The 24,778-nt window shown below is 37.3% G+C and overlaps 1 protein-coding gene across 2 annotated transcripts in view; it reads right to left on the bottom strand.

Annotated features, from left to right (window-relative positions):
- The window catches only part of TMEM170B (transmembrane protein 170B), a 45,887-nt gene that overhangs the window by 9,198 nt on the left and 11,911 nt on the right, over positions 1-24,778 (bottom strand). For both annotated transcript variants that reach the window (XR_009211327.1, XM_032140712.2), the window contains exon 2: positions 8,754-8,924. Coding sequence is in view for 1 of the 2 variants with exons in the window: in XM_032140712.2 (XP_031996603.1) it covers positions 8,754-8,924 (171 nt within the window). In the remaining variant the exon portion in view is untranslated. The remainder of the gene's footprint in view (positions 1-8,753; positions 8,925-24,778) is intronic.

Here is a 24,778-nt window from a genome sequence, read left to right as displayed (position 1 = left end):
CTGTAAGAGATGTAAACAGGAAAAGCAAATTATTAACCTAAGCCAAGGACTTTCATATACATGTTTTAAAATAAAAGGAAATTAAAATAGTGTACTTACCATATACTCTGTATTTTGCTAGGAACTTTATAAATATTATCATATTTAAATATCATACCATCCCCTCAATATTATTGCCTAATTTAAAGATGAAAAAAACAGAGGTTCAGAGAGGTTCAGTTACTAGCCCCAGGAAATACAGCAAGTACAAGAGCTGGGATTTTTCAATCCAGGTTAGTCTGGCTATAAATCCTGAAATCATTCTATCACTTCATATTTATACTAAGTGAAAATGAGAACGAAGAATTCAGAGAATGATAAAGTAGCTAATAAGCATCTCAAAACTCCTAGTAGCACCAACATTTACTTAACCAAACAATAAAATCACTTGTATAATTGGTCACATATCCAAATTTTAGAATTAGATGACATTCTTTAAAAATATTAAGTATCCTACACCTTTGTTATCAGAAATTATGTTAAACTAGAGTAATACTCTTTCTCTTTGGATTCATCCTAGATTTATATGACTATCTTCCATTTTAAAAACTACAATTTGGCCTCCATCCCTCTGATACTAAGTTTTCAATCATGATCCACAACAAGGGGAAAATCGAAGCAATTACTAGCTCAGGCTGCCTGCGAAATGGCAAACAAATGTGTCAATTCAAACGTTCCATGCTCACATAAGGTGAGGAGCATGGGTTGTGGAGCTAGGCTCCTGGATTAAAATCCAAGCTCCACTACTAAGCAACTGTGTTACACTGGGCAATCACTTAGCCTCCCATGCCTTGCTTCCTCAACTGTAAAATAGGTGGGCATGAAGATTAAGAGATGACACTTGTCAAGTGCTTAAAATAGTGGATGATCCTAGTATGTACGCAACAAATTTTGGCTAGTAGTCGTCATAGTAGTAAAGGATAAAGATAATTCCAATCAGTGGTTCACCATTCAATAAATGGTGTTGGAACGACTGGTAGCCATTTCAAAAAAATAAATTTAGGTCCCTGCTTCACACCATTCCCCAAAATAAATTTCAGATGGATCAAATTAAATGTTAAAAACAAAAGTACATATCTAAACTTTAAAATGTAAGAGAATTATGTTTATGATCCTAGGAAAAGAGATCTTCTTGAGACCACAAAAAAAGAGTAAAACCCATAAAGGTTTCACATCAGGAACAGACTGGAAAAATATTTGCTATATGCAAAACAAACTGATGATTAATATTTAGAATACAAACACACACATGTACATGCATAAACACACATAATCAATACAGCATTTCTGTAATCAAACAAAAACAAAACAAATGTCCACCATCAGTTGGAGATAAACTATATGAAGTCCATACCATGAACCCATACAATTTCAAAAGGAAAATATAGATTTGTATGAACTGAAATAAAAATAACTTAGATATATCATTTAGGTAACAAAGAAAATAAAACATAAAACAATACATATTCTCTACTAGTACATACATACATATGTATGTGTGTATGTATGCGTGTATGTATGTAAATATGTATGAGTGAATGTAATGCATCAACAAATATCTGGCGGATACATACCAAACTGAAAATAGGGCTTACTTCTGAGAATAGCACTAGTTTGAGAGTGTTGGTCAAAAGGGACTTTGCTCTATGTTTTGAGTTTTACATAATGAATATAATCATATATTACTCACATAATAAAATTTTTAAAATCTAACTTAACTTCTATACCTAACTTGCCTAAAACGTCCCTAAAATTCCAAGAAACTTTCATCTTAAATGTCAGGATATGAAAGATATTTCATTTTAAATGCCAGGATATCTTTCAATCCTATTTATCAAATAAAAATATTGGTATACAATGAAAGAGTTAAATAAACTCTTGATTTAAAATAGCAGGGCATAAATATATTATGGAATATAGTAGGAAATAACTATATTCCTTGTATGCAGCTATAACTTATTCATTTTCACTGCCATACAGAATTCCAAGTATGAATATACCACAATTTATTTATCCATTCTATGGCCAACAACATTGCTTTGTTTTCGGTCCTTTACAATCACAAACACTGCTCCTGTGAATGTTCTTGTCCATGACCCCTAGCACACACATGCAGTCAAGAGTTTCTCCATGATCCACGAGTAAAACCAGAACTGCTCAGCCCTGTGGTATGGGCCTTTTCAACTTGACTAGATAGTGCCAAATTATTTTTCCAAATTAGCTGTACCAATGTATATTTCAGTTACTCCATATCCTCAGAGGCAGGTGACATCCTTTTTTGTCTTTTAATTTTTTTTTGCCAATCTAGTGGGTAAGAGATATTATCTATCTGATGAATTTACAAATCCTTGGCAATTAATGTGATTGAGTTTCTCTTCACATATTATTAGCCATTAGGGTTTCTACTTGTATGAAATGCTTAAGTCCTTTATTCACTTTTCTACTGGGTTGTCTTTTAATAACTTGAGGCACAGGGTTTTAAAAAAATATATAGTCTAGATATTAATCTTTTTACAATTATATGAAGTTATATATTGTTTTATTTATTTATTTATTTATTTTTTTTGAGACGGAGTCTCGCTCTGTCACCCAGGCTGGAGTGCAGTGGCGCGATCTCAGCTCCCTGCAAGCTCCGCCTCCCGGGTTCACGCCATTCTCTCACCTCAGCCTCCCGAGTAGCTGGGACTACAGGTGCCTGCCACCACGCCCAGCTAATTTTTTGTATTTTTAGTAGAGACAGGGTTTCACCATGGTCTTGATCTCCTGACCTCGTGATCCGCCCGCCTCGGCCTCCCAAAGTGCTGGGATTACAAGCGTGAGCCACCGTGCCCGGCCAAATATCTTATCCCAGTTTGCTCTTTAGTTTTCACTCTCCTTAGGGTGTCTTGCTGAACAACAGCTAGTTGAAAGAGTACATTAAGATCTTTATTTTCTTGGTGATTTATGAGGCTAATATATGCAGGCATGCAGAGAAGTGGGATAGGGTTCTTGAAATAAATAACACATGTGGATCTGCCACTGTGAACAGTGGCAAACATGATCAATTAGAAATAAGGAAAGATCCCAAATGAAGTGGAGAAAGCAATATTGCCAAGATGATCTGAGGTGAGTAAAATATACAAAACTACAAGGACGAAGGGGAACAGGAGAGTCATCAGTAGACAGAAAACACTGATTAACAACATAAAGTGCCTGCAGATGGGCATTCCAGTAAAAAGTGATGTGATCTGCCCTGCGTATTTCCTGACAGAAAGCAAATGATAGCCTGTAGTCCTAGCAACTCAGGAGGCTGAACTGGGAGGATCACTGGAGCTCAGAAGTTCAAGGGTACAGTAAGGTATGAGTGTGTCACTGCATTCCTGCCTGGGCAGCAGAGCTAGACCCTATCTCTAAAATGGAAAAAGAAAAAAAAAAGCAAGCATATGATAAAGGTTAAGGGTGAAGAGGCACAAAGAGCTATGGGTGGAAAAACAGAAAAAAAAATAGAACAAGGTTAAGGGAAGAATTAGTTTTAATAATGTGTTGATTCTATCAGTTTGCATAGTTAGATCGAGGTTGGCAAACTACAATCCACAAATCTGGCCCACCGACCTATTTTGTACAGCATGCAGGCTAAGAATAGTTTTCACTTTTTTAAAGTGATTTGTTAAAATCCAGAGACTAACATTTCATGATACATGAAAATTATATGAAATTCTGATTTTAGTGTCCATCAATAATGTTTTCTTGAAATACAGCTGCACTCATTTCTGATATTGAATTATCTTTGCATTCCAAGAACAGGAATTCCTAAGGTTCTGGTGTAGCCCTCATCTTGTTTAGCAATAAGATTACGCTGACCTCTGAAAATAAGCTGTGCACAGCTTTTATTCTTTCTATTTTCTGCAGTAACTTGGATCAAATATGAACTAGTTGTTCTTGAAAGTTTGGTAGAATTCTCCTGTAAACCCCTTTGGGCCTGGAGTTTTTTGGAAGAAGGGTCTTTAATATTGCAATTGGCAAAAATAATTATTTTCCTATTCATATTTTCTACTTCCCCTTATGTCAATTTTGACATTTTATATTTAGGTATAGCTGTTCATAAAACTATTTTATTTTTATAATTCTCTATCTTTATTATTGAGATTTAGTATTTCTTCTATTATGCTCTGTATTTTACTCTTCTGCCTTAACCCTTTTTTCTTAGTTTGCCAGCAGTCTATTCATCTTATCTCTCCAAAGAACCAGTTTGTTAATCTTTCATAAACCTGACTTACATCTCCACACCAATAAAACTAAACAATGTAATCAAAAGATATCCATGTACAATAGCCATAACAGGAGTTTAGGAATTAACTTCATAAAAAATATACAAACTTCCTATTGAGAAAAGCATTTTTAAACTCTAATAAAAGACATAAAAGATGATCTCAACAAATAGAGATACACTACATGTTCTTGGGTGATAAAATATGCCAATTCTTCCCAAATTATCCTCTATATTCAGTTAAATCCTAATAAAAATCATTATCATACTTTTTGAACGATCCAGTAGACATAGTCTAAAATTTATATGAACAAATAAGGGCCCATCAACAGCTGTTAACTTTGAGAAAGGAAAGTAACAAGAAGGAGCTATTCCTGACAGATATTAAGATATACCACAAAACTACTGGGATTAAAAAAAAAAGTGACCCTTCTACAAGAATAGATAAAAAGACCATGAATCAGAATAGAGTTCAGAGACAGATCCCTGTACTTTGAGAATATAATACACAATAAAGGTGGCACTACAAATCAGTAAGGAAATGATGAATTTTTTAGCGTTTGGCATGATAAAAACTGATTTACTATATGGCAGTGGGGGAAAAAACACATAGAATCCTATCTAATACCTAAAACAAAGGTAGACTCTATATGGAGGATAAATTATGGCCTGAATGCCCGATGCCTTTTTTGTAAATAGAAATAAAGTTTTACCGTAACAGGCCATGTGCATTCATTTACATATGTCTATGGCTGCTTTTGCACTACCTTGGCAGAACTGAATAATGTGACAGAGACCACTAGCCTGTGAAATCTAAAATATTTATTACTTGGCCCTTTACAAAAATGTTTGCCAATTCCTGCTACAGGTGAATTAAAGACCTTAATACAAAAGGAAAAACTGTAAAATTAATAGAATATATCAGAATATCTTCTAGCACTGGAATGGAGGATAACTTCTTTAATAAAATCTTTATAAACCATAAGGCAAAAACCCTTTCAGTTGATCACGCTGAAACTAAGGATTTCTGCTCCGTAAATGATATCATGGATGAAGGTAACTGATAAAAGACTGAGATAAATTATTTGCAAAGTCCAAAACCAACAAGAGGTCAATATCTCTAATATATAAAAATATCTGTAATTTAATAAAAAAGAAACAAGAATACCAAAAGAAAACCACAGAATTTAAAGAAGCAATCTGTAAAAAAGAAAACCTAAATATATAATAAACATAGGAAGAGATGCTCAAATTCATTAATAATCACAGAAATGCAAATTAAACCAACAATGAGAACTTACTTTACACTTTCAGACTGGCTAAAATTAAACAGCTAAAATTAGACATTATATAGAAACCAGTTTCTCCCAATTCTGGTATTAACTAAAAACATTATATAAAAAATCACTTTAGTTTCAAAATAAAATCTAAGAAGTTGCAAAATATAATGAATATGTAACTATATTCAGTCAGCATCTTACTGAATATAGGTATTTAGCAATCAATAATTGAAGATACAGCTATGAGTGCACTAGTATTCACAACTTGTATTAAGAAAGTAAATATCACTATTCACATTGGCTAGTTTTCCTAATTCACCTGTTTGCAAGTCAGATAATTAGCCAGAAAAAAATTAAATGTTTTATTGCTAATATGGACACAAATTTTTACTTGGAATTGTGTCAGACTTATATTAAGGATTTAAAAATATAACACTGCAGTTTCTAAAATCACTGGCTTACTTTATTCTTGACTGAATTGAAAATGGGTTATATATACACACATATCATCAGAGATAAATGGAAGAATTCCATTTCTCATGCTCTCTTTAAACTTTTCCAATAATATATGCAAATAAATACATATATATATATACACATACCACTTAAACTTCCAAACAGGCTGCTCCTTCTTCCTTCGTCCTCTGTTCACGGTTACACAATTACAACAGTAGCCATGTCAAAAACTACTGGCAGCCCCTTTCATATCTCTTTGTATGCCACCACAATGAATAACTAATTTAGATTTTTTGTCCTTTGTATAGTTCTTACATTAACTCCTTCCTTCCCAACCTACAGCCATTACTTTAGTTCAGAACCTGGCCTCAAGTTTGGATTATAGTTAATGCCTCTTAGTTCCTCTTCCTTCCTCTTTATTCTCTCTCCCTATCCCCTCTTCTTTCTTTCCTTTCCTCCCTCTCTTCCTCTCTCACTCCTCCTATCCATCCAACCTATATGTTTTGAGTATCAGTTATGTTCTAGGTACTGTTTTATTTTTGGGGATCGAGCAGTGATGAAGACAGACCAGGTCCCTGCTCTTTCAGGGTTTTCTCTTGCTTCTTTACATTAATTCTATATTCAACTATAAAACAAAATTTCCCACTGAACTGCTTGTCCCTTGCCAACTGCATTCAAAAATATCCATTTGTTTTCCATGGCCTGCAGAATAGAGCCCAAACTTCCCAGACAGCTTTCCAAGGCCCTCTGGAATCTGGCTCAGTTCTATCTTTCCTACTGAATCTGGTACTACTCCTACTAAGCAGACCATGTGCTTTAGCTAAACCTGAGTACCTGTTTAAAACCCTGTCTATGACAAAGCATATGAGGTAATATCCATATCATCAAATTATAGGTTGAATGCAGAAACAACAAAAGCAACTATAAAAACTTAACACAAGATAACAAAAAATAACAATTGAAGGATAAGAAAACAGACTCCTCCCCATTTCCCACAAGTATTTTATGGTTGTCTTATTAGTGCCATAGGACATACCCAGGGACATGGGAGTAGGGCTTTCCTCTCAAGACAAAGGATGTCAATCACTCTGGAAAGGGTAAAGAAGGGAATCCCTTGCATGATAAAGATAAGGTTGCCTTCTTATCTCTGAGGCAAGAATCAACTAGAAAGGAAGAAGAAACTGTCAGAAAGTCCCAAAACAGATCCAGTGGTAGCAGTGAGCTGCCCCTGACATATGGGAATAGGCCGGACGTGAAGGGCAACAGACACATGTACTATGCATTGGCAGTCACAGAATCAACAGCAGCTCAGAGAGGCACCCGGTTTCTGGCACAACCACACTAAGCAAGCAGATGTGGCACACTCCAGTCTCAACAGGGTGCACACCTAAGCTCTGCTCAACCAGCGGCTGCAGAAATTGTTACAGTAGGTAGGTTGTCAGGAGTGGGGCAGGAGAGGGCTACCCTCACCCACCAGGAATGTCAGGTGACCATCAGGTGATGGTCCGGCAGTTGTCACACTAAAATGATAATTGGTCACAGGCACCAGGGAGAGGCAATTTCCCAATGGATAAAAACACTTGAAATTGGTAACCAGTAGCTTCCAATAAAATCTCAGGAAATGCGTAAGTGGGCTCAAGCATGCGCATTAAGACAAAATGGTGGAGTATGACCTTCCGGGGCATTCCACTGGAAAAGGGAAGAAAGCCTCAGATGAGCATGAATACAACTTCTTAAACACACTGCGCATGCTCGCCTCCCAAGTGTAAAGAGGGCACCGCGCATGCGGGTGGCTCACCCTAAAGGAAGAATGAAGGAAAAGGGGTGCAAGAACTGGAAATGGGCCAGCGAGTCGTAGGACCAAGGTTAAATGGGGCACTTGACCTCCAAAGTGCCCGCTTGGGTCTCTTCCAAGTGTACTTTCCTTTCTTTCCTGCTCTAAAGCTTTTAAATTCCACTCCAGCTCTGAAGCTTGCCTTGGTGTCTTTTTCTGTCTTATACCCCTCAGTCGAATTATTTCCTCTGAGGAGGCAAGAATTGAGGCTGCTGCAGACCTGTATGGATTTGCTGCTGGTAACTTGGATACCTTCTGCTGATAACAAAACCATAAACTAATTCTTTGAAGTCAAGGCTGGAGTTTGGGCCTAAGTACAGTGTTAAGCAGAGAAGGCCAGAGGGAATGAACCCAAAAACTTGTCTGAAAAAACTCATGAGGCAGCACAGCAGGAAACCTGCAAAGCGCTAGAGGACACTCTAGCACAGCTCATTTCTAGTAGGCCATAATAATGTGTATATAAGAAGAAAGTGCAATTTGATTTTGTAGTGACAGGCAGATGACATTAAGGACCTCAGGGATATACTTTTGCTTATGATAATTATCACTGACATATTTTTATGCCTTTCCTTTTTCCTAGAAAATGAGCAACTTGAAAGCAGAAACTATAATCACTGTGAATTTTCCCATTGAACTGCCTTGCCTCTTGCCAATTTTTATGAATTTTTCGATTTCCCTCAAAACCTTGTAAAAGGACTCTTCACATAGCAGAATTACAACAACTATCTGTTCAATGAATAAATCAGCTCATCTTTATCTTCTAGGTGGAGTGTGTTAAGTGTTGAAAAATAATCTACATAAAAGATCTCACTAATGTTACATGTATAATAAGAACACAGCTACCAAAATGGTAAGTGCATACAAACTTACATCCTCAGACAAAAGAAAATCAACTTACTGGTAATCATCGCTCCAGTTACAGAAGCCAGAAATCCAATGCTGACTGCAATGACAGAGATGACTCTTCCCTGCCTATGCCTCTGCAGCATCACAAACATCAACACTCCTGCAGCACCATGGACAAACAGAGAAGAGAAGAGAGCCCAGAGGAAGATCCAGTACCACATCTCTGAAAGGAAAAGCAAAGTGTTAATAATCTGTTGAAACACAACTTAGAAAATTCAGTTTAACAAATAGTGAGCACCTATGGTTTGGGAGGTTAAATGACATAATACATAGAAAAATGCTTCACACAGTACCTGACACAAGTAGCACTGAATACATTATAAGTTTTATCATCATCGCTGATGCCTGATGGGGAAATAATTCCTTCCATGGCTTCAAAAGGTTAACACTATACTCTAATTTCTTCTAAATGCCCCTATTATATAGCTATCATCCATCAATTTTACATTAAACCCCGATATATTTGTAAACTTCTTAGAATTATAAAATTAGTTTGAAATAGAATCTTTTATTTTCTACCCTAAATAGCAGTGTTAAGAATGTTTTTAACTACCTTGTAATTCTAATTCAAATCATTCCAGAAATCAGTCAATGACTTTTACCTTTTATCTTTAAGAATTTCAGTCATTTTCTCCTTGTGGCCCTGAACTTGGTATACTAAAAAATCAGTCAGATAAATTATTTCCCTCTAGTCATCTTAGTGTTCCTTATCCAGAACTTTTCAAGCTCCAATATTATCTCCCCACTGTGACCTCAATTGACTGTTCACTGACATCTCAGCTTAAGAGACAGTGGACAAGCACACTCTTCATTCTCTCTCTCACATTCATTCCCATTCCTTCTGGCCACCCAACTGCCTCCCAGTCACTCCATATAGTTCCCACAGATGTCCTTGCACTGACTCCTTCTCCCTAACCATACTGTAGTAAGGTTGGAAAGAAAGGCAATCGATCCAAGCTGGGCCAATCGTTCCCTTCCCCTGGGACTTCTGGATTGGGACCAACTGAGTGTCCTTGCTCTTTGGGTAGCTGAAGCTGAAAGGCTCAAGATTTGTGAAGCTACTTCATCGTCTCATGATGAAAGCCACAGTACAAGAAGGAAAAAGATCCATCAAAGACAAGAGAGAATCAAGTCCCTTAATCAGTTATTTCTAAGGCCTGACTCATTACCATCCTTAGATTCAATGTCACATCCCAGTTCCCGTGTAATAAAATCCCTCTTTTTACTTAAACTATTCAGGTAAGGATTCTCTCACTTATACCTGAAAGAGCTGACTCTAAAATATTTAGATGTCACCTTGAGGATCATCCTTGATATGCAAACATTCTATAATACAAAGTATCTCATCTGTGATTTGGGCTAGGTAGTCACTCTCTATCAATTGTAAAAGAAAAGCCAATAAAACAGTCATTAAATAATTAAAATGGATGAATCAAAACCTATGTATCCAAATATCATTAAATATGGATATTTACTGTTGGTAGGAATGTAAAATGATGCAGCTGCTGTGGAAAATAGTATGGAGGCTCCTCAGGAAGTTAAAAACAAAACTACCATATGATCCAACAATTCCACTTTCTGGGTATATACCCAAAAGAACTAAAAGCAGAATCTCAAAGAGATATTGGCATACCCATGTTTATCAGTATTATTCACAATAGCCAAGAGGTGATAGCAACTCAAGAGTCCCTGAATGGATAAACAAAACACAGTACACATATAATGGAAAAATTACTCAGTTTTAAAAGGGAAGGAAGGAAATCTTATCACATACTACAACAGGAATGAACCTTGTGGACATTACGCTAAGTGAAATAAACCATCACAAATGAATACCATATGATTTTGTTTTTTTTTTTTTTGAGGCAGAGTCTTGCTCCATCACCCAGGCTGGAGTGCAGTGGCGTGACCATAGCTCACTGCAGCCTCCATCTCCTGGGATCAAGTGATCCTCCTGCCTCAGTCTTCCCAGTAGCTACGACTACACATGTGGGCCACCATGCCTGGCTAGTTTTTAAAAAATATTTTTGTAGAGACAGGATCTGCCTGTGCTGCCCAGACTGGTCTAGAACTCCTGGCCTCAAGTAATTCTTCTGCCTCAACCTCCCAAAGTGCTGGGATTATAGGCGAGAACCACTACGCCTGGCCTCAAGTTGTAACCTTTAAAATCAACCAGTAACCATAGCCAGTGAAGTGTTTCCTTGAGTTCTATGAGCTGTTCTAGCAAATGATGAAACCTGAGGAGGGGTCAATGGGAACCCCCGACTTACAGCCAGTCAGAAATACGGGAAGCCCAGACTTTCTACTGGTGTCTAAATGGGAGTCATTTCTGGGACTGTGCCTTTAACCTGCGGGACTGGATGCTAACACCAGGTAAATGTCAGAACTGAACTGAACTGTAGGACACTCAGTTGGTATCCTAGAGAATTGCTTGGTGTGGGAAAAAAACTACACATCACTTGTCACACAAGTGATCTGTGTGAGGGAGGAGAAAACAGTGAGTGCCTTTTTTTGGTGGGGAGGGGGGCCTGGTGTGGAGTAACCTCAGCTCATTGCAACCTCCACCTCCCGGGTTCAAGCGATTCTCCTGCCTCAGCCTCCCAAGTAGCTGGGATTACAGGTGCCCGTCACCATGCTTGGCTAATTTTTGTATTTTTAGTAGCGATGGGGTTTCTCCGTGTTGGTCAGGCTTGTCTCGAACTCCCGACCTCAGGTGATCTGCCCACCTTGGCCTCCCAAAGTGCTAGGATTACAGGCGTGAGTCACTGCCCCCAGTCAACAGCAAGTGTGCTTCATCAGTTATGTTTTTACTAATTTTTTTTTAAAAAGTAAAAAATTTAAAAGCATGATATAAATTTGAAACATAATTAGGTCAAGACCATAAATGACTAAGAATTTAAAACAAAACAAAAACTCCTTAAAAAGGAAGGAGGGTATATTTATTAAAAAGCAACATGAGCAATCTTTGCGGTAATGGATTTCTTCTTTGACTATAGTGGTGGATATACATGTAAGTGATACAATTGTATAGAACTAAATACACAATAGAGAAGAGTACAAGTGTACAAGAAATACTAGCAAAGTCTGGATAAGGTTGGTGGATTGCATCAATGTCAATATCCTGGTTGATATATTATACTGTGGATTTCTGAGATGTTCCTATTGGGTAAACTGGATAAAGGGCACATAAGCTCTCTATGTACTGGTTCTTACAACTGTGATTCTTATAATCTCAAAATAAAAGTTTAATTTAAAAAAACGAAAGAATAGAAAGATTTTTTTTAAAATCAGCTTTACCCTGCCAAATTCTTAAGAACTGGCACGTAAAATGGACTCATGCAATTTGAAATTACTTCAAAGAAGAGACATCTGATATATTTTACAGTGTGTGTTAAACTACCATGCCTGCTTCTCAATGGCATACGAGATAGATGCTAGTGATTATGGAAAAACAGACAAAGCTTGCCTCTTAGAGGCTTTTCTCTTCCAGCATTCAGGGAAACAGTATTTCAGATCATTACTCTCAAACAAATGGCTTCAACTTATAATAAATACATTAAAATTTAAAAACCCCAACTTGCTCAGAAGACATTTGCATATTGAAAGATAACAGTTTTCCTAAGTGAACCTAATAAAGTGAGAATATAAGGGAGTAGAAAATGGGGGTGTATCTTTTCATCAAGGGAGCTCTTTTCTCAATTTACCCTGAGACAAGGAAAGGCTCTGCAACAATCACAGACTCTTCAATACAAAAGTCAACAATCCGCCTTGTACCTCGAGCCCATTTAAAAAAGTTCTTATAATACAATTAGAGGAAATAATTTATTTATTGAATATATTTAACACTATGAACAGGAGATTATCTGACATTATAAAAAAAGTAGTGTTGTTTGACTACTGAATATGTAGCTATGATCTCAACAATAAATCTACCTAATAGAAGGCAAAGTAAAATTTCAGTTTAATGTTTTATAAAAACCAAAGGTATCAAAATAATCATAAAATTAAAATAGAACCTCAAATGGTCCTCCAATGACCAGTCCAGGATTATTCCTTCATCAGACTGAACATGAACAAAGTACCCTAATGTCAGATTTACTTTTATATTTCTTTCTCTCTTTCAAAAAATCATACTCTTTATGATGGAAAAAATGATAGAAAACATAACCTAACAGTTATGTTAGGTTTTGTGTTATTACTATTATTTTGAATTACCTGACAGATCAACATAACCTCATGAGTGAACAGGGACTCTAAAGATTTTGATCAACTCTGGATAAGCAAGACTGTCCAAGGCCCAATCACTATAGGCAAATACATGAAACCTACTGGATTAGTTCAGGTGAAGAGAACCGCAGGATCCTAAGGACTAGAGCAAAAGCAGATGCCCATGTTCCTGGGAAGAACACCTAGTAAAAAGACAGGAGTGGAATATCACAGCCTTTTCTTAAACTGTCTATGCTAAAGTGAACACCCAGAGGCTCACAGTTTTCTCTCTCCACTCATACCCCACCTCATCCAAGCTTCTAGCAATTGGGTAACAATGAAGGGAGGAAGCCAGAGAGACTTCGCTAGTGCTGAAAAAATACAAAACAAACATTTAAAAAATGTAATACACAAAACAACAGAAACTTTGAAGCATCTCATGCCTATAATCACCATAATTCTCTGGAAGGGAATATCCCTTCTTCCAGAACGTATCTCAGAAATTCCTTTTATAACATTTCCCCACTCAAGACTGTCTATAATCCTCACCTTAATTTTGCCTGGATTGTTGCAGTGTGTTACTTTTTGGTGGGGTAAAAGGCAGTGGAGTTATGATCTGTTCCAGCCTCCAAACAATACTAGAAATAGCTCTGCTCCCCATCTGTAACTTTCATCAGCTCTGGTTGCCAAGCCACTAAAAAATTATCTTCTGTGCTTTTGTTTTTAATCCTTCAACAACATTATTTATGAAAAATGAATTTCTCTAGATGTCTAGAAAATACTGAGTAAAAACAAGTCAAAGAATGGTACATATTGTATAATCCTATTTGTTTAAAAAAGTACATTTTCATATCTGTACAGAAAACATATAACCAAATGGAAGAAGACCTAACAATGGCTATCTTTTAGAGATAAGATATGAGATGAATGATACCATTTTATACATTCTTTACTATTTTAAACAACTGGTCTGAAATATTTTACACACATTTTTACCGCAAATATAATATTTTTAGAAATTAGTTTTTCATTCTTTTTTTTTTTTTTTTTTTTTTTAAGAGATAGCAGTCTTGCTATGTTGCCCAGGCTGGACTCAAACTCCTGGGCTCAAATGATTCTCCTGCCTCAGTCTCCTGAGTAGCTGGTACTACAGGCATGTACAACTAAGCCTGGCTCTCATTCTATTCTTTATCAAAGGAGGAGATTTGGGAGGCCAAGGTCAGGAGATCGAGACCATCCTGGCTAACATGGCAAAACCCCATCTCTACTAAAAATTAAAAAAAAAAAATAGCCGGGTGTGGTGGCGGGCGCCTGTAGTCCCAGCTACTCGGGAGGCTGAGGCAGGAGAATGGCATGAACCCGGAAGGTGGAGCTTGCAGTGAGCAAAGACCATGCCACTGCATTCCAGCCTGGGCGACAGAACAAGACTCTGTCTCAAAAAATAAAAAGTAAAAAAAATAAAAAATAAAAATAAAGGAGAAGATGCTCTACTAGACCAATGGTTCTCAACTTGAGCTGCTCATGAGAGTTACTGCATACTGGGTATGCAGTAGAGACAGAAATCACTACTCTAGGATAAAGTTACATAAGAGGTATTTATTTAAAGCTCCGAAAGTCATTAAAACAACAAAACCTATCTCACTAGACTAATTATTTTTTTAATCCTCAAAAATACAGAGAATCCAACCTCTCTACTAAAAGTCATTAGTAAGGCAATACTGAAAACTTACTATACACTAAATATTCTAGAAATCAAGCTGAAAATACCATTTATATATTATATATATATTTTTTCTTTCTTTATACCATCACCTTCTTTACAGAAATGGTTCATATTACATATTTAAATAATCTCTGTCCTAACTGGGTTATTTCAAGCTTTTTGTTATACCAACACATCTAAAGTGTAGAACTTGCTCCCATTTTCTAACAGCAATGACTTCTGAATTTGGGGACATGTCCCACATAGGGGACTTACTAGACTCTCAGAGAGATGATACATTTATAATTTGGAAAAGTGCTATATAGATCAAGGGTCGGCAAAATATAGCCCATGAGCCACATCTAGATCTAGTTTACCACCTGTCTCTGTATAGTCTTCAAGAATGGTTTTTAGATTTTGAAATGATTTTTTAAAATCAAGAAGCTGGGCACAGTAGCTCATGCCTGTAATCCCAGCAGTTTGGGAGACTGACTCAGGAGGACTGTTTGAGCCCAGGAGTTCAAGACCAGCGTGAGGCCCTGTCTCTACAAAAAATTTAAAAATTAGCCAGGCATGGTTGTACATTCCTGTGGTCCCTCACTACCCAGGAGGCTGAGACGGGAGAATCACTTGAGCCCAGGAGGTCAACGCTGCAGCAGTAACCCATGATCATGCTACCACACCCCAGCCTGGGTGACAGTGTGAAACCCCGTCTCAAAAAAAAAAAAAAAAAAAAAAGGAAAAGAAAAAAATATATAAGGAACAATAATTTTTGACATGTAAAAATCATAGGAAACTCAAATTTCAGTGTTTATAAAGTTTTATTGGAACAAACACATTCATAGTAGTCCATGACTACTTTCAAGCTACAATGGCAGAGCTGAGTAACTGAGACAGAGATTATATGGCCCATGAAGCCAAAAATATTAATATTTACTACATTTTCTATTTAAGTAAAATAAAATACTATTGCTAAAAGTAGAATACTGTATTTACAGAAAATGTCTGCTGACTCCTGGGCTGGGCTTGGCTGTCCCATCCCCCATTGAAAATTACAGTCAAGGTAGTTTCACATATTATCAAGAGTTGGCACTTTGAGTGTTCAATTAATGACATTTCAATTACATATGTTCTAATTCCTCAGTTTCTGCAGAGTACAGTATGCAGGTGATGCTATGGGGTACATAGCCCTGTGCAAGGGTGTGGGTTGTCAAGAAAGGTTCCAAGAAGAGTCATCGCCAAACATGAATTTTTAAAAAATTAACAAGATTTAAACAAATTAGATAATCATGTTGGAGGTGCGATAAGAGTGGGGAGTGGGAAGTGGGACTTGGCTATATGCTGGAGTCACCTGGGAGAGCCTAAAATAAATGATGATGCCTTGATACCACCCCCAGACATTCTGATTTAATTGGTTTAGATGTAGCTTGGACACTGGAATTTTTAAAAGTTGCCCAAATTTAAACGTTTCTTATGCTCCTGTAAAGCCAAGAATGAGAAACCACTGCTCTAAAACACAATGTTCAAATCATGAAATTGTATATAATCGAGAATATGAAATTGCAAGAACTCTGGGTTTGACTAAAACCAAAAAATACGGTAAGATGAGGCTGTAAATTACAGTGGTATGTTAGAGCCAGAGTAATTTTTGGTGAAGAAAGGGAAGAGGCTTATAGACCATATAGAATGAAGAATTTTTGTGAAAATTGAAGATTATGGGGACTCAATAAAAACTTTAAATAAAGAAGTTATAGAATCTATCTCCTTTTAAAAACATTACTCTGGTAGATATGGAAAAGTGGGACTGGATGGAGATGAGAGACTATAAGAATATTTCAAGAGTACAAAGAGATTAGCCAGGTGTGGTGGCATAAGCCCATAGTCCCAGCTACTCAGGAGGCTGAGGCAGGAGGATCGCTTGAGCCCAGCAGTTTGAGGCTGCAGTGAGCTATGATTGTGCCACTGCACTCCAGCCTGGGCAATGGAGTGAGACCCTGTCGCTTTAAAAAAAAATAGTAATGATAATAAATGAACAAATAATAACAATTTTAAAGAGTACAATGATAAATTAAGGCCTGGATTTTTGTAATGGACTTGGGATTGAAAATAATTTGAGAAATATTTAGGAGAACTTGCGGATGGCCTGGATGATAGAGATTAGGGAGGTGTGACGTCTCGCCTCTCAGATTTCTGGTGTGAACAACTGGATAAGTGATAATTCCATTAGGTTTGGGAGTATAAAAAAGTACATTTAGTCCATCTACCATACTGTTCAAACGCTGGTGAGAAGCAAGCAGTAAAGAAATTAAAAGCAGGAAAATATCAAGTATAAAAATGTGAAGATTACCTGCACAATTACATTACTGACCATGTTCTAAAAATATCTAAATTTCTTTTTTTTAATTATTTTATTTTATTTTTTAATTTCTGGGGTGCATGTGCAGGATGTGCATCTTTGCTACATAGGTAAATGTGTGCCATGGTGGTTTGCTGCACCTAACAACCATCACCTAGGTATTAAGCCCAGCATGCATTAATTTCAGGTTTGTAGTGTCCCCAATTTTTTCCTAAATGCATGATTTTGTAGAATTTAAAATCTATGATTACTAAAACAGTTCAGTTATTCTATTTAAATTTTAATATAAAAAGTTGCAAAAAATGTCACTCCCATCCAATGAGAAAAAGATAAATTATACAATCGTAACTTTTCCTTAGCTCGTTAGTGAGGTGAGGATGCAAAGCAAGGAGTGGGGGACATGTGTTACCTGGTAAAGCATAAGAGCAGGCGGTGGGCAACATACAAGTGGGTAAGAAGAAATCAGCTACAATTTTTACAGACTGTTAAAGACCAAGCATGGGTTAACACATCAACCTTGAGTAAATGACACAAGTGACAGACACAAATGCACACTCGCTTGCAAGTGCTTTTCCACAGGTCATTACTGAGTGCTCCCTGGAAAGACTGGACCATAGGCCGGAGACTGGAGAGAGCCACCGCTGGTGGTGTAGGCCTGCGGGAGGTGACTGCTGGGGAAACACAGAAATCTTGCTTCTTGCGACTCTTCCCTTATTCAAGGCAAAAGCCTTAGCCATTAGGGGAGGGCAGCAAATCCTGTCACCCTAAAGGGACAGGCAAAGCTCTAGTAGAACTCCAGTTTAGGGAAGGGTAGAAGAATAAAACCTCTATTCCTGGGAGAGAAGCAGAAAACCATCCAGGACCCAGGACCCAATTCCAAGCAGAGGTCTGTTACTGCCAACGGAAGGATGAGAAACTCCTAAGAACAATCACAAATGTAAGAACGGTTTGGCCACCATGGTTCAGAAAGGCAGGAATGCTGACAAAGACCCACCTCCTGAGATCCCCATACACAGAGCATGCCTAACACAGAAACAGGACAGCTCCCCTCAGGAGCCTAGCGGCAAGCAACAAGCATCAGCATTCCACCACTGCAGGCTAGTGTGTGGAGAGAGACCCCTTCTGAGGCATAGTTGTGAAAAAATGGCTAAAAGCTACAATGGAGCATTGCCACTGAGAATAACCCTGCAGTACAGAGCTCCCACCCTAAGCACAAGGCAACAACAGCAACCTTAGAGAATGTGAAGCATGTGGTGCACTGAAGGTAACCACAACAACAAAATTCAAATTCAGCTCAACTCCTAAATAGATTAAATCAGTTCTCACACTATTGGTCTAATGGAAGCAACAGACCATCTCCAGACATGAACACGATGTACCTCAGTCTTTAGTGAGACTTTTTCAATCAAAAAATTCAAGAAGCACACAAAAACAGGAAAAACAACTCACTGTTGAAAGATAAAGCAATCTACAGAACCAGAGTCAGAGATGGCCCAGTTTGTAGAATAACCAGACAGGGACTTTATAATAATTATTGTTAATATGTTAAAGTCTCTAGTGGAAGAAGCAGACAACACACATTAACAGATGGGGAATTTCAGTAGAGATGGAAATTCTAAGAGCCAAATGAAAATGCTAGAAGTTTAGAAAAAAAGATATGGAACAATTTCAAATGGTTTAACATATATGTAATTGGAGTCCAGAATAAGAAAGAGACAACGGAGAAGAAAAGATATTTGAAAGGAAAGTTGCTGAAAATTTTCCAAAAATAATAAAAGTCATCAAAGCACAAATCCAAGACTCTCACAGAATCCTAAGATAAATACCTCCCACTTCCAAGAACCAAAACACAACAAAACAAAAATAAACCACGCACACACATACCTAGACACATCATAGTGAAATGCGTGAAAACCAAAGATAAAGGGAAAATACTGAGAGTAGTCGGAGGTTAAAAGACATATTACAGTGGAACAAACATAAAAAGTAAAGGAAACTTCTTATCAGAAATTTCCGAGCCAGAAGACAACAGAGTGACATCTTTAAAATACTGAAAGGGGGAAAAAAACTATAAAGCCAGAAATCTATATTCAACAGAAATGTCTTTCAAACTAAAGGTGAAATGAACATTTGTCAGAAAGAAAAAAGCTCGGAGAATCAACTGCCAGAAGATCTATGCTACAAAATACACTGAAGGAAGCTCCTTAGACAGGATTATGATACCAGACGCAAACTTTACACCAAGAAATAATCAACAAAGGAGGCTAAAATGAAGGTAAACATAAAAGACATTTTCTTCTTATTTTTAATCACGCTAACATTTCAACCAGACTTAAAAATAAATTGTATTTATCAACTGGCAACCACATTTAATACATAAGTTAAAGCTACTGTAGATATTTAATAGTTTTCTACTTTTGCCTCTTAAGAGAGAGCAGAAACATTATCTTTTAAACTTAATTGTGACACCTTCAAGAGCTGCTTTAACACAGTGCCCATCTTAAAATTCATGGCAATACTGTTTATTGCCCACTTAAACTAAGTTACCCTTTTGCTTGCTAATTATATAATTTCAAACTGTAAATAACAATACCCATAATTAAACAGAAGACAATTCTTAGAAAAACAGGTTTTTAATTAAAACCAATCAAAATATCATTTGCTTTAAAGAAATCAGGTTAAGGCTATTTAAAATAGTTCAAAAATTGCTCTATATTTGAGCCACAGCACTGTCTTCCTAAAAGATGCCATTCAATTTGTTCTTCCCTGTAACTGATTAACTGAGTAATTAATCAATTATAATTCCAGTGATTTTTACTCAGATAAAAAGTGTAAGGATTAAATGTCAAAATCTGAATCTAGTATGAAATTATAACAGTAACTATACAATGGTTTTAATTGTTATTGTGTGCCCTCAAGTATCTTAAATTATATGTAACATACAAAAAAATATTTTTTTGATTCATGTTTGTTTGAATCACCAACCTAAAAAAACCTTCTCAGTGAAGAAGGATAAAATGTTTTACAATCTCATGATATAACATTTCCATGGGATATTTATACTAAATACTGAAAATTAAACTTTTTACACCAACGAGCATAACTTGTAATGAAATTCTCAATATAATACATTCCTGAAACTAAATATAAATAGGTGACCAAAGGAATGACCGATCAGGAAATACAATCATAACCAGGAAAACTGCAAATAATGCAAAGTCAAGTCACAGTAATCACACCTTAAATAGCATTCGGACTAACTGTGAGGAAGTAATTATGCTGTACTGGGATTAAAAGAGAGAGAGAGATAATTTCATAACTGGAAGGAATCTTCAAATATTGAATCAAGTTTCCTAAACCAACTTTCAAGAAGGCCTAAGTCTAAGAGGTCAGAGGTGTGCAGAGAGCAACGATTTTCTTGGTCCTAAACCTTACTCTACAAATAAGTATATTAAAAGTCTGAAGAAGTCCCACTTGAAAAAGAAAGTTGCTTAACTTGAAAGATTAAAGAAACCAGTTTATGTGCAAATGCACACATTTTTTCTTAACTCCTGTTAAAACCTCTAAACTTTTTTTTTCTTAACTCATAAAATTTCTACATCAGCTCTCCCTTAATCAATGTGAAAACTATTTACATTAGATAGCATTATAAGTGAGGAAACAGGCCTGGGAAATATGTGACTTGTCTAAAGTAAAAAAAACTAGCTAGTAGAAGTTGAGGCTAAAAAATTTCTTGACTCATACATTCAAGGATCCTATTACTTCTTTCAAATCTTTATTTTTAGAAAAAAATTTAGCAGAACCCCAATTATCCAAGAAGGGAGGTGGAAATTCCAATAGCTGCTCACCTAACATATTTACATAAACATTTTTAATGTTTGATTCTCCCATATACTTCAGATTTAATATAACTAAAATGTTTAGAATTTTTAAGATACAGTAGACCCTTGAAAAATGCAGGTTTGCAGTGCACGAGTCCACATACATGTGGATTTTTTTTTTTCAATTAAACATGGAGCAAAAATATTCTAAGGATGCAAAACCCACCTACAGGGAGGGTTGACTTTTCACATACATGGGTTCTGCAGGGCCACTGCAGGATTTTGGTATATGCAGTGGTCCTAGAATCAATCCCCCATATATACTTTGAGATCAAAATAGACACCTCTTTATCAACTAAGACTGAAACTAAGATTAAGGAAGCAAAGTTACCTACAGGTCAAGGGTTCAGGGCCCAGGCGGCATGGCGAATTTCTAAAGTCCTATGGCTCTAAACTCCCTGACAATAGGAGCTATCAGACCACCCCTTACTGATTTACAACCCAGACCACAACTCTGATTAGACACAGGACCAGCCTTATAAACATTCTTTTCTTATAAGCAATTGTAGACCTTAAGCCAGTCTCTACCAGTTATACTATACCATAGAGACTGTGCACAGACTGCCTTTGCATCCCATAGTTCACCTTCTGACATAGTCAAATTCTACCTCATTTTAATGCTAAAACCTTGCCCCAAAGTAAACAGAGAATACACGTTACACGTTTACCCACTGAGCATGCACTCAGCTCCTCTCATAAATATATATAGCTTTTCCCCCAAACCTGCTGAATATGTATGACTCTATTGTGTAATACAAACTCTGAAAGGCAATAAAACCCAACCTCAACTTCCCTTCCATGAAGAGACAGTGCTTTCTGCACATGCACATGGCAGAGACTATCTCTTCCTGGTTTGCAAATTGATATTGCCAATAAAACTATCCTTTCTACTATTTAGCCAGCCTAGTGGTCTTTTGGATGACAACACTGAGGGATAACTGTATTATAATTTAATAAGGATAATTTTCTATGGCTAATAACCGCATACAAATGAAGAAAACATTCTCAAAAGATAAATTTAATATAAACTGTTAAAAGACAAGTCACTTTAAAAAAAAACTGAGTTATATGCTCTTGGAAATAAGTGAGTCATTTATACTGAAATTTTAATAAGTCTAAGTCTCCCATATTAACACTTATACACCACAAGATAGCTACAAATTGATCACGAAAAAAAATTTTAAAAAAATCGGGTGTTCCCAACCACTAAGCTCTCAATAACAAAATCTCCTGAAGAGTTGGTTTACAAGGCAGCATCCTAGGCCTTGTTCTAAGATCCTAATTCCACATGTATCGACTGGAGCCATGGATCTGTATGAACAGTTCCAGGTGATTCTGATACGTAGGCCTGGAAACCATGACAGATTCATGTAATTCATGGCAGGGAGTGACAGAAGGAAGAAACTGTATAATGAAAACCCAGTTTCACATTACTGATGAAAACATCTTTGCTTTCCAAGGCACCCAAGAGCAGCAACGCAATCATGTCCTGGTAGTACCAACCCATAGGCAGTTCACCTCTCCTGCCTCTCCATCTCCCATGAACAGGTTCCTCCTCCACTCTCTACCTCTTCTTGTACTGTCTTCACAGTTCCATTGCCTGGTTCTTCCTGAACTCAACAAGCCACACAAGAACTACTTAATCTAAAGGTTAGCTTCTCTAGATCACTGAGCTCCTTGTGGATAATGACTGATGATTTCACTTTTGTTCATCAGTGTTTACCACAGAGACTGGCACATAACTCATAATCAAGAAATATCAGGATTAATCCTTGAAAATGCTAGACTGTGCTATTTAAACATGATTTTACATATCAAGACAGCTTTCTGCTTTTTCTAATCACCTTGTTTTTACAGACACTTCATTCCCTCACCTGCTATGATGCCCCTAGTCTTCCCTTAGCCTCATTCCTTTCTCCCCATACCCACTTTTAAGACTGTCTTAGCCAGCGTCCAGCAGGCCCCCAAGAGTCCCCACCACACCCTTGTGCAGTGTGCTCGCACAATGTTCCAGAGCTGGTCTGTGTATGACCAATAGAATACAGCAGACATGATGGTATATCACTTCCAAGATTAGGCTACCAAAGACTGTGGCTTCTGTTTTGGTTTCTCTTTTTGTGTGTGTGTGTCTATGTGTGTGTGATCCCTCACTCTGAAAAAACCAGTTGTGAGTAGCCCTATGTGGAAGGCCTCCCACCACCTGCCAAGAGCCACATGAATGCCCCTGGGAGCTGACTCCCCAGCCCTAGACAAGTCTGCAGAGAATGCAGTAGTCCTGGCTGACAGCTTGACTGGACACTGTAAGACCCTGAGCCAGAACCATCAGAGACTGTATGAGAAAATAAATGTGTCTTGTGCTAAGCTGCTAAATTTGGGGGTAATGTCATTCAGCAATAGATAACTAATACAAAGATGTGTAAGTTAATACTCAAGAATATAAGCTTCTTGAAAATAGTCGCTATGTATTTATCTTTGCATCTCTGACAGCACCATGTCCACTGTAAAGTACTCAAATGTTTGCTCAACTGAACAGCAGCTGAGTGGTAATTTCTCAAGTCATGGCTTAGACACTCTGTAAGCAAGGGCAAAATAATCTCTGCCTGTTTCCTCACTTTTACAAACCGAATTAATAATGGTGTCTACCTTGTGGGATTATTGTGAGGCTCAAATGAAATAATACACGTAACATTCTTAGAACAATGCCCAGCACATTAAAAGGTGTTAAAGAAATGTTAACTACTAAAAGTAAAATTTCTAAGAGGGAAATGTATCACTTTCCTTCCTTAGTACCAAAACCCTGGGTATACATTTCTTTATATAAGAATTATACAATCTGTCACGGTAAAGCGTTGATTAAAAAAAAAAATTGGCTGGGCACTGCGGCTCATGCCTGTAATCCCAGCACTTTGGGAGGCTGAGGCGGGTGGATCACCTGAGGTCAGGAGTTTGAGACCAGCCTGACCAACATGGTGAAACCCCATCTCTACTAAATAAAAAAAATTAGCCAGGCATGGTGGTGGGCACCTGTAATCCCAGCTACTTGGGGACGGAAGCAAGAGAATCACTTGAACCCAGGAGGCACAGGTTGCAGTGAGCCAAGATCGCGCCACAGCACTCCAGCCTGGGTTACAAAGTGAGACTCCACTTCAAAAAAAAAAATTATATAAGCCACGACAGGATTATGAAAAAAATTAGAGGCAGGGCACAGTGGCTCATGCCTGTAATCCTAGCATTTTGGGAAGCCAAGGCAGGCAGACTGCTTGAGTCCGGGAGTTTGAGACCAGCCTGGGCAACACAGCGAGACCCCGTCTTTATTTATAAAAAGTTAGAAAAATTGATGTATATGTAAGTATATGCGATAACATACCAAATGAAGGGGAGGAATGGAGTATGTTAATAAGCTGTTAATTGATCTAGTAACCTACATTCCTCAAAGCTATTTGCATTTTTTTCAAGTCCTACTACAAGTAGATATATGCTCTTAGATTATATTCCATGATTATCATAACACAAGCAACTGGACTTCAGTAAGAAATTGTGCTCTTCCTATTTGCATAAAGTTTGGTGAAAAAAATCTTTTTCTTTCAAGGCTTAATCTAGTTAGCTAAAGTCACAAGATGGAATGTGACAATCTAATGAGGTCTTTTTTTTTTTTTTTTTTTTGAGATGGAGTCTCACTCTGTCGCCCAGGCTGGAGTGCAGTGGTGCCACCTCGGCTCACTGCAAGCTCCGCCTCCAAGGTTCACGCCATTCTCCTGCCTCAGCCTCCCGAGTAGCTGGGACTACAGGCGCCCGCCACTACGCACGGCTAATTTTTTGTATTTTTAGTAGAGACGGGGTTCCACCATGTTAGCCAGGATGGTCTCGATCTC

This window comes from Hylobates moloch, unplaced genomic scaffold (assembly GCF_009828535.3).
Source record: "Hylobates moloch isolate HMO894 unplaced genomic scaffold, HMol_V3 SCAFFOLD_20, whole genome shotgun sequence".
NCBI lineage: Eukaryota > Metazoa > Chordata > Mammalia > Primates > Hylobatidae > Hylobates > Hylobates moloch.
This window is presented reverse-complemented; position numbering and strand designations above follow the sequence as displayed.